At 40.4% G+C, this 11,709-nt stretch overlaps 1 protein-coding gene across 1 annotated transcript; it reads left to right on the top strand.

Annotated features, from left to right (window-relative positions):
- The first annotated feature begins 214 nt into the window (after positions 1-214).
- RGS1 (regulator of G protein signaling 1) lies at positions 215-3,920 on the top strand. The gene is made up of 5 exons (XM_040565776.1): positions 215-465; positions 840-923; positions 1,548-1,609; positions 2,176-2,339; positions 3,058-3,920. The coding sequence occupies exons 1-5, from the start codon at positions 362-364 to the stop codon at positions 3,241-3,243; spliced, it is 600 nt and encodes a 199-aa protein (XP_040421710.1). The 5' UTR covers positions 215-361; the 3' UTR covers positions 3,244-3,920.
- Positions 3,921-11,709: the final 7,789 nt, after the last annotated feature.

The following is an 11,709-nucleotide window of genomic DNA, read 5'->3' as shown; positions in this document are numbered from 1 at the left end:
TGATTTGAAAAGACCAATCAGAGAGGGACAAGAATTCAAGGTTCTGAAGGTTTTTTTTTTTTTTTTGATGGGGGGTGTAACACAGACACACAAAACAAACCCAAAGTAATTCAGTCTCATCCGGTTTAACCTCAACCACGAGACTCTGCTGTCTGTTTTCTTTCTCAAAAGACTCACGTCACCGCGCACTGAAAAAAGGGAACTTCCACAGTTTGCGGTGAGGCTGCATGATAAACAGATCTGTTCACACCAACTAGCAGGGCTGCCTGCGTCAATAAAAGGAGGTAGCAGTCAGGGAATTGGCATTTGGTGCTTGGAGGATTATCGCTGCACAAGGCGCTTCGCATCAAGGCTAAGTAAAATGCCAGGATTATTTTTCTCCCACCACAACATGAATGAATTAAATGGAAAAGATGACTGCAAGCTTGCAGAAGGCAAAATCCATAAAAAGAAGCAAAAGACTTTGTAAGTATACATGTCTCAGTATAAACTCTAATGTGTTAGAAGTGAAAACAACACTAGATCTTGAAGATTAAGAATTAGCGCCTTTTTCAGGCTAAATGACTGCAAAGCCTGCTCAAAGCCCAGGAATATAGCATCACTGTAAGTGGCTTGAGCTAATACAAACCAACAAATTGATTAATTTAGGCAAGCAGGATGAGATTTTTGGATATAGTGGCAGTCAGTCTTTTGAGAAGAATTACATGGATATGCAACTTCACAGGCTTCAGTCATAGGATTGAGCTGTTTGCCTCTATTTAAGTTTTAAGGAATTTATGTAGAATTGAAATGCAATTGCAATTGTAAAGGATTACAAAATGTCTGTTCATTGGTTTCAGTGGTGCAGATCTCAAGAATTATTTGAAGTGCATGGTCCCGCATCTTGAATCTGGGATTAAGGCTTCCAACTCCAGAAATGTCGTGTAAGTACAAAAAATAAATCTATGGTTAGATTGCTATATATTCCAACTCCTTTTTATTGGCTTCTAAACTACTCCTAGACCAACAAATTATTTCTAATACAACAATAGTGCCTGAAATTTTCAAAAGAGACTAATGTTATAATTCCATTAATAATTTCTGCTTCCTAAATTCATTGTTAGCGATGATTATATTTGCATCAAATGGTGGGGAAGAAGAAGCCTCTCTTAAATCTATCTTCTTCAGAGACATATCGTATCTAATCTGTAAACATTTACAAGGAAGAATGCTTCACACTCAAGGGAATAGCCAGGGTATTACTAGTCTCATTTCAGAAATATGGAAACAGTAATACGGATTCAAAAGGATTTGGTCATAGTCACAGTAGCAGCTCATCTTTCAGGGAACAGAACTCAGAGTGACTGCATAGATGCCTGTTTTTCCATTTCTCCAATTATTTTTCCTCAGTCTGGGCTCTCAGATCTGCACTGAGAAAGCCATAAGTTTAATAAACGTGTTACATATTTCTGGAATAGAATAATCAATTATAAAACTTGTCTGCTTTAAACATACAAGTGAAAATGTGATTTCTTACCTAAAGCCTTTTCCTTCTCTTGTCAATTTAGGCTTTCTGCAGAGGAAGTAATGCAGTGGTCCCAGTCTTTGGAAAAGCTCTTGGCCAGCCAAAGTACGTACTTTACTTTAGTATTACTTTTTTCTTATTCTGCACATAAAAATTTATCTGATTTCACCAAATATGCAAAGCTGTAGCATCTTGCAAACACTGACAAAGAATGACCAGTTGCATTTCAGTTATTCACAGCTCCAATATTCCAATTGGATTCCAAAAATTTGTCTCCCCTGCCCTGTTTCATACCTCTAGTATAGCAAATAAACCCCCAAAAGCTCGATCCACTGCTTTCTGACCAGTTCTCTGTCCCTGTACAACGCCGATTTAACTTGGAATTCTGCCTTCAGCTGTACCCTAGGACAGTGTATTTAGGGAAGACTAGAATCTGATGATATGTTTTGGTACCCGGGGTCTAGATCTAAAAGCCACTGAACACCATTAGGAAGAGTCCTATCCCCCTTAGAGCTGGAGTATTTGCAGTATGTAAAAAGAAAGGGAGAACACTATATTTTGGCAAGATTTTTATACCAGAGATTTCAATAAAACTCCTGCTATAAACTTTATTTTTATCATCCCTGGTCACAAACATCATGCTATATATGGTGTATTTGTGTTGGCTGTAGGTGGTCAAGGTGTCTTTCGGGAGTTCCTGAAGTCAGAGTTCAGCGAGGAAAACATTGAGTTCTGGCTGGCCTGCGAGGATTACAAGAAAACCAAGTCTGATCACTTACATGGCAAAGCAGAGAGGATTTATGAGGAGTTTGTCCAGTCAGATGCTATTAAACAGGTAAGTGTTAATTTAATCTGTATAAACTTACAGTAAAGGGATTCTGAAAATTGAGGAGAGGGAAGCATTCCTTCACTGAGATGCATGTAAATTCATTTACACAGGAAGATGACAGCCACATGTTTTGTATGCATGCTTGCACTGTTAGTGCCTTCAGACACGAGTCTATCAGATCTCACAAATGCAGTCACACGACACAGGCCAGCACTACTACAGTGCCAGCAGAAGTTCAGTTGCAGCACTAGTGGCTCAACACATGATGCTGTTCTCTCCAAGTCAGCACAGTTTGAACTACTGCTGGTATTTGGGGTCAGACCGCTAGAGTAAGCTTGGTTTGTAAGAGCTGTGGATTATTTGTTGTCCTTTAAAATATGGGGACATGCTAGAGAATTGAGCATTGTGTAGAGTGATCATAGTTCTAACTGGAGACTCATTCTACACAAGACTTCTCCTTGTTTTATTTTGAGGTTTCATTGTAGATGGTAATTTATTGTTCAGTTCTATTGCCTCTAACTTTTTAAGAAACTGCATTTCTATTGTGCGTAGCTGGGATATAAACTTAAGTTCCCTCATTTTGCAGTTCTGATACTGAATATCACACTGAGTTCTAAGGCTGGGAACTTATTTACTGACAAGACCAAGCGAAGCGACAGATACAGCAGAAGAGTACATTTTAAAGATGTTGACTTTTTTTTTTTTTTTTTTTTTTACTTTCCAGATCAATATTGACTATCATATGAGGGAAGCGACAGCCAAAAGGGCTCAAGACCCAACTCACACAAGTTTTGATGAAGCCCAGAAAACTGTGTATGTCCTTATGGAAAGGGATTCATATCCCAGATTTTTGAAATCCAAAGCCTACCTGAACCTTTTGAACCAGCTGCAGACCAACAGTTCAAAATAAAAGGGCTGAGAAAATGAAGAGGCAAGTAGACTCTGTGTCAAATATCCCATGGAAACACCCTCCAGGATGGCTGGATCTTGGCTAGGAGAATGCCCTCCCTGGGAGGAGGTACGAGTGAGATGCAAACAGCTCCATGGCCAAGAGAAGGCAGGATAAAAGCTAGCAAGACTGTTACAAGGGCGAGAGCAGTACATGGAGAAGATCCTCTCCTGCCATACAACATGGAAACGAGACAGGATCTGGATGCTATTGATTATTTGAACTCCACTGTGAACATTGAACCAACTCCTAGATCCCAAAGAACCCACAACAGCTGGTTATTAGGAAGCACAAGATTAGCAAGCTGAGCGTTGGGAAAAGATGATCAAGTTCAGAAGAAAAATAAGGACAACTGACAACTTTGTGCATAACAAGAAAATGCCCAGACAAGACTGTTTAATGGCTTTTTTAAAAAAAACTGTGAAGTGTTAATAAGTGTGAGCACAGCTCCATGATAATATTGTGCTATGTATATATTATAAATTGACTTATTTTAAAATTGATATATTTTAAGTTATACAAGAATTATAAGCTGTACTTTTTTTTTTTTTAAAGTTTGTATTCAACAAGCAGATATGTAGCATCTTTTCTGTTTAATTTATTGCAAAATAATAAGTAACTGTTCAATTAAATCTACTCAAAATATAGAAAAAAGTTATGGTCATTTTCCATCTTATTTTTTTGTTTTCTTTCCATTACAATTACTGAAACATGCCAAAACAAGTACTGAAGCACATGGTTCTCTTCTGTCCCACTATGTCACTACTTCCCATCTCCTTATTCAAATATTTTTTTCCTCTCACACCACAAGCCCTTTTCTCTCTCCTACTCACTTTACAGAGACATAGCCTTAGTTATATGGAATACAGGATCCTACATAGACAACACCCACCCGCCCCCAAACAAAAAAGAAAAAGGAGGTCTAAGTTTCCTGCTTATTTTTCATACTCCCCCAGCTACCAGCATTTGAGTCAAATCTCAAATATAGATACCATTTCATCACTGACTTCAGCGCTGAAGTGGATTAACTGCAATGTGTTGAATACAGCAGATAAATCATGCTCACTTACATAGAGAGGCAGTAACTGGTGTGACTCACTAGCATTCACATTTCTTATGGTATTAGTACTACACAATATAATTTTGGCAAGACTCAGAGTAGTTTACAATACCAATACTGCTATCAATAGTAATTTAATTTCACTTCAGATGTAGCATTAAGTTTGCTCTGTAATATGTGCAATGTTATGCATAGCCTGTACTATATTGGATAGTAATGGGAACCAAAGAAAAAAGAATTGCACTACCAAATCTGAAGTGCTTAAGATCTTGTGATGACATTACAGTTCATAATGAAAATGCATCCAAGTGTGCTCTGGTCTTGATGAGTTACCATCATGAGAGAAAGCTATCACATGGGTGGCAATACAAGACATGGCAATACAAGACTAGCTCACCCCGTCAGATTTTCCATTTTCCAGAATAACATGAGCTTCATCAGGCGCACTCTGCCAGTCTGTACCAAGTGGAGAAAAGCTGTAAACCCACAGACATCACCTCTTGGGGAGAGAAGACTGCGCTCACACTGCCACCCTTCGGGGACCTCAGGGCCTCCGAGGGAGGACAAAGGCTCTGCTGGAGGCTACGTGGCAGTTGCTGCCAACTTCCTCCATCGCCTACTGTCATAGCAGCCTGGCAGTCACTGCAAGGCACAGCCTCCTACTTCTAAAACTAGTGTAGAGAGAAAGAACTAGCACACGTATACCCGAGGGAGTCTCCGACTGCAAAACCTGAATTCTCCTGAGACAATGTGAACTGGTCTCCAACTGGCTCTCTTAGATAAATTGATTTTCCAAGATCAGTAGGAATAAACTGAGTTCCTGTGAAGTAGGAAATAACACTGCCTCCCACACCAGGGGCATCCTCATCTTTGCTGACACACTTAGCATGTACCAAACGTCACTGTTCACATAGTTCAAAAGCCACGGAAGACAAAAGAGTACTGCCAGTGGTTTTTTTTTTTATTATTATTATTTACTTAGGAAACCGGGCCCCTGTGTGCACTGATTACATGCTCACAGAATTAATAAGCAGCAGCTATCTACATCTACTTTGTACATCACACAATGTCCTTACAACACTTCCAAAGCACCCCCACAAGCCTGTCAAAGATGCAACATCAGCTACACTCTAGACAGGCAGTGCCTTTAACTGATGCTATCCTCCTAAAACTTTTTACTTTAGTATAGACATGAATTTAATTTACACCACAAATCTACACTTGCACTATTTTGCCATGATTTAGCCAAACACCTGTATGAAGCTTCTGACAGAAATCATATTTCACAGTATGGTTAGTTATTATTATTATTATTTAAAACAAACTTTTTTTGTTTGCCCTGGGCCCCCAGCACAGGTCTGCCCCAACAGCTTCCTAGTGAGGAAGTGACAGCAGCGTGCTGCTCATAGCCCTCTGACGGTACCCAGAACCTAGGCATAGAAGAGACATGAACACTGCTCCCAGGGAACAACTGCCACTCATGTTATGCATGGTATAGACCAGATTATTGGAGGAGGAGGGCTAAAGGGACTTTTCACCCTTTTCCACAAAAATCTCCCCCCAGTTCGTGATTTGATACATTTTGAGAATTAAAACCTTTCTTTTTTCCCCTCCCCAGAAGGAAATTATGCTCCTTACAACCCAGCAATTCTAGTTTACAACCCTAAAACTCATAAATCCCCCTGCAGTACGGGCCTGAAACTAGCCCCACAGGTCAGGTGCCCAGGTCATCAACTCCAGAGCGCTCGCAGCCCGCTCCAGGGCTCGAGCAACATGGCCGTGCTTCACTGAGGGATAAACAGTGCTCAGAAATGTGGAGCTGTCTCTGGGATGCTGTCACAAGCCCAGTGTTACACAGCTGTTGCTACAGCAGCGCTATACAAAGCTGGTTGTTTAAACAAGGTGCAGGAGATCTCAATGTATTTTACAGAAATTTATTGTGCTGTCCATATTAATCTACCTAATGGAGAGAAGCAGCTATAAGTAATAGCTCAATGGTACAACTGAAACAGTTTTAAAAGTACTTTAAGACACGTGCTTTAAAACAGCTGAGAGTTGGGGGGGTGTTTTTAAAATGATTTCTGCAAAATCTTTTTCAAAACGCAGTATACAGTGCTCATTTTGCAGTGAATTCTTCCCTTGAACCTAAATGGAAGTTTTTTGGGGCTCTGAAAAACAACAGAACATCCAGATCAAAGGGATTAAGTTTTGTGACCTCAGATCATTGACAAGGTGCATGCACTCTATCAAGTTCATTCGTGATTTCTTACTCATCTCCTCCTGCCCCCACCCATGCACATAAATAGCCTCAGTGCTGTAAATCGGTTTCACAGCTGCGGGTCATGTCCTGCCAAGCAGGGCAGACTCTTCCAAAACAGTGCATGTTACACAGCCCATGCCGTAAGCGTGCCCCCCACGGAGAAACTTGTGAACAGAAGGTCTAGTTGCTATCTTGTAAATATGTTAGGTAACTGGTGGAAACTGTCCTTCTTCAACATATGCTAGAGTTAATTATCAGTTACCTGTTAAAACTTTCCAGAATTGGTTTGTGCAAGAGTGAATTAAGTTTTTGCACTTGCAGGTTCTATCAGCCAACATAATAAAATATTTAATGGGTGAACCACCTTACTTGTTTTGTTTGGTTGGTTTTTAATCTTAGTTTTCCTCTTTTGGAAACAAATATACCATAAGAGAGAAGAAATTTGCAGTTCTGTTTATGGACTCTGAGAAAAACCATTGAATCAGATTGGCCATCAGCTACAGATCAGTACAGGAAAACAGGATGCAGTACAGGGAGAAACTAAAATTTGACAGTTGTGACTCAGACTTTTCTTTAAGAGTTCCCTTCCACTGCTCAAGGAAATATTTTCAGTGTTTGTCAGTGTTTCAGTAGGAAAAAAATAATCATGGTGCCACCGTAGGGCAAACTTTGAGTGAGTTAGCTTCTCACAGCTGTAGAGAGTTTTCTTTAGGAAGGACTCAAGAGTCCAACTTTGCAGACAATGTGAAACTGCAAGGCTCATTTTAGTCTCTCCAATTTGCAAAACATCCTGAAAATACATTCCCCAAAATAGATGTTTAATATTATAGAATTGAAAGTGTGATATAACACTGTGTTAGTCTCCCACACATAATGAAAAGGACATCCATGAAAGCCTCTTATTAGAAGCATCCTGCACAACAAAGCGTGAAAGAAGCTAGAGGCCAGGACAAGCTGAGATGGTGAAGAATAGTATAAACTCCTCACCTTAGACTCTTAAATGCCATCCATCTGTGCCAACACCAAAGTAACACACTTTCTGGATGTTATCATTTCCTTTGTGGTTGTGAAATGGGTTTGAAAAGCAAAGATCACAAAGATGACTAGATGACAATAGGTGGAAAATTAGTTATTCTCATCTTCCATTCAGAGACATGGGTTAATTGTATCAGAGCGTAATCTCTCTAAATGAAGCTTCTTGAAAGGAAGTCTTTAGTCATTAGACATGAGCACAGATTGCCAGACAAGTTCTTGCTTCATTGGATGATTTAAATTTGTCCTGGATGCTCAAACAAAGTTGGAATTAAGGTTATCCCCTGGCTTTGTTTAGATAAACACAGTCTGAAAGGTCTTAGTCACAAAAAGGAGACTTAAGATCTACCAAGCATTGTTGGAGGGCTTCTGCAATTAGAGGACAACCTATCAGAATAAAATAAATACACTATGCATAATGGTAATAACTTACAAACCCCTGAATTTCAGACTTCTTTCTTTCAGACTTTTGGAAAGAGGCCACATTGTATTTCACATATGGTTTGTCATCCAATAAAGGTCAAGCAGACAGCTTTAGAGATACAGAGGAGAGACTTGCTATTGAACCGAATCTGACCAGCAATTAATTTAAGCAAGACAACATGCTTATCCATGCCACTCTGAGGAAACAACGAACACAGGATGTTTGAACACAGCCTAAAGTCCTACTTGGAACTGTTCGTATGCTGGAATAAACAGCTGGAGTTAGGGTACCTGGGCTAACATGGTCAAATATTCTGACCTACATGGACCAACCTGTAATCAATAATTCCACACTAAAACTACAAAAAAAAAAATCACTTAATGCTGACATAGCCATGGAGAACTGGCATCTTGAAAATGAGTACACCTGCATGATGTGTAAGTACGCCTTGCAATATTGCTGAGCTTTTATGCAAGTGTGCTTGCAGAGTCTGACAGAGAGCAAAGGGCACACAGTGCTTTGTACCCAAACCGTGGTACCCACCTCTCCAAAGCCCAGCTGAATGTGAGGGCTGAGAGTTTACGTTAAATCTAGTCCAAGCATTCAGTTGCATGATTTCCTCTTCTGCTTTAATGATTACAGAATGTCAGGCTCACATGGTGACATCACTGCTTTTCAGAACAAAAAAGGGAAGAGAAATGACATAGCACACAACGGATGTAAGGTTTTCATAAGTTCTGTCTTGACTTCAGTCAGTTTTTAAGATGACGACTATTAGTCAAATTTGCAGAGAGCACTGGCAACATAAAGTCTGTCCAACTCTATGGCCAAAACCTGAAGAAGTCATGAGTAAAGAAACTACCCAAATTCTTTAAGTCAGTGAGTACTTGTAAGCTATGCTCATTTCTCTTAGAAGAAGGCACCTTATCTGTACAGAAGCAAAGCAAGAGCTTTGATCCACTATTTCTACACTACGTCCACTCAAAGAGCAACGAGTATGAACAGCACCTAGATCAGAACATCTACTTTGTGCTCTCAGTTTTTTGTTTTTTTTTTTTTTAATTAAGAAAGAGGCCTCTTAATGTCTTACTTTTCTTCCTGTGCTTGGTCCTAGGTCTCCAGCCACATCTTCAGCATTCCTGTTTACATACCCTTGTGAGACACCGCCTCAAGAAGGTGAATACCAGACAAGCCCAAACAAGCAGCGTTCCTACGTTCATGAATGCCAGTGTGTGGGTGTACTGCTACCCAACCTCCTTTCTCCTGCAATGGGCAAGCAAGGGAGTGCGTAGGTGGATGGAAAGAATGGGTACAACACAGAATGAGACAGACAGGGCATCCAAATTTATTAGTGGGAAACAGGTGTAGGTGGGCGAGGTATTTAACGAACAGAGGAGCATTAAAATAGAAACACAAATAGGAAAGTGAATGTAAGGGCAAGAGAAAAATAAAGAAAATCCATAAGAATTAACAAGAATGCTACCAAATAAGCAAACGCAAGAAAGAACAGAGAAAGAAATACAAAGCTTTGAGCAAGAGTTTGTCTGGAAACACTGTCCTCACTGAGGAGAATAAAATTGCTGTAATCAAGATGATCAGTATATACTGTTGCAACTTGCTGGCACTAGACAGTTATCTGTGGAAAAAGAACAGGCCAGAGCAACTGTCAAATTTCACGTCTCTGACTTGCTAGTCATTTTTTCCTCCATTTTGTTTCTTTGGCTTTTCCATTTCCCTCATTATTTTATTTTCTTTCTCAAAAGCATGTCCATCTCAACTACTGAATGGACCGAGCAATAATTGGCTCCTAAATAGCATGCTCCCTCACGACACTGAAGTTGTTCTGCACCCTTACACTTGCAACGTAAGGAAGGATTCAAAGGAGCAAGGCTGTATCAGAAGCCACGTTAACCAGCCTGTTCAACATATGCCTCAGTTGCCTGCTTGTCTCACTGTCTGACCTATTTGAACAAGGAGTCCCTTTCAGACCAGGTGCAATCAAACTGCAGAGAGTTTCTGCAGAGGCTGTTCATCCAGCCTCATGAACTGATTTGATCCACCCGATTGAACTGATGCGCAGAGGAGAACTTGTGACTTTTCCTTCAGGGTGATGTCAGATGACATCTAGTGGAATATCCATGTAATAAGATGGAGGGCATAGTTCAGGCTTGATCACAATATTTCATTAAGAAGCATACCTTTTAATGACTAAACCTACTGTTCTTGTGTGCTTTAAATATTCTGGAACGCGAAGTAGAAAGGCAATATTCTGAGTATCAAGCTATGAAAAAAGGACAGTGGAAAGCAGCTGTCTCTAAAATAAACAAATTGTTAAAAAAGTTTGCCATGAGCTGCGTTGAAGTAACAGCAAGCAGGAATGGCAGCAGTCCTGTGACAGGACAGAGCCCTTGCAGTGGCTGGGAGGTGTGCTGGTGGCAGGCAGGCACATCGGTAGCTCTTGAGGGTCCCTCCATTTTTGAGGGCCTTCCAGCAAGCCAGATTGTCTGGTTTTACAGTTCCTGTGTGCTCATCTAAGGATGTGTGTGCCTGCAAGTCAACCACCCAACACTGAGGTACTGCGGCAATTCTAAGTGCCTGCAGACACCATTAAATTCCAAAGGCTGCTTTAGGACATGGTCAAGTTGAAGGACACAATGAAACCACAAGATATAACACAGGCCATTAATCCTGCACTTAAATTTCCTCCTACTGTCAAGTCAAAAGTAGGTATGGAGAAGAACTTTCTTCAGGTTAATATTAAGAAGAAATGTATTGGGGAAAAAAAAAGTCAAAACAAATTTATTTCATCCTCCTACACTACGCCTCAACACCAGTGGGTGAGCTGCAATAAAACAAGCGAGCGTACTAATTTACTGTCACCTCAAACTTCAATTGAAGTTCAAACACTGCAGAGTTCATGCTTTTCCAAGGAGCCACGGTAGAAGAAAAAGAACGATGAATCAAAACGGAGAGATAAGATCTGTGGAAACAGCTCACTGAGCACAGCTGGGCTGTCGGACGGAGTAGGCCGGCCTTTCCCTCCTGACCCAGTCAGCATGCCCAGCGTAGACACTGGCAAACTCCCAGAGGTCACAACTACCCCCAGAAAGGACAGACTTCAGAAAGGACAAATCTTTAGAAAGATTTTTTTCCCTTCTTCCTCTGATTTACCAGAACCCTAAGAGCTGGTGCTTATTCCCCAAGCCCCAGTTTTACAAGTCTACCACAGGCATGAAGAGAGCAACTTCAGTGCTGCTTCCATTTGAAACACTTAACTAGAGAAGAATAGATGAAATGTAGATAACTCGAGGCTTAATTTAAAATGAGGTCATAAGCTGGGCAACAGCTATGAGAAAAATGACAAAGGTCCTCACACAAGTTTAAACAAAGTTCTGCTCTACCATCACTCAGGCTGTGCGCAATGCCAAGTTACAGAAATATAAAACCTCTCACACCAATGGGTCAGAGCAGAAAATAAGAACTCTTCCATAACAGTACAAAGTTCCTGCTTCATGATGCTGCCCACAAGAGGGCCAATCTTGTTTTTCGTGCAACTCACCTCATTTCAACGTGGACTTCAAATTTTGTATAAAGAACTTTGATATAGGAATAGAAAATATTAGTCACAAAAATTGGACAATACATGCAAGA

This window comes from Cygnus olor, chromosome 8 (genome assembly GCF_009769625.2).
Source record: "Cygnus olor isolate bCygOlo1 chromosome 8, bCygOlo1.pri.v2, whole genome shotgun sequence".
NCBI classification, from domain to species: Eukaryota; Metazoa; Chordata; class Aves; order Anseriformes; family Anatidae; genus Cygnus; species Cygnus olor.
This window is presented reverse-complemented; position numbering and strand designations above follow the sequence as displayed.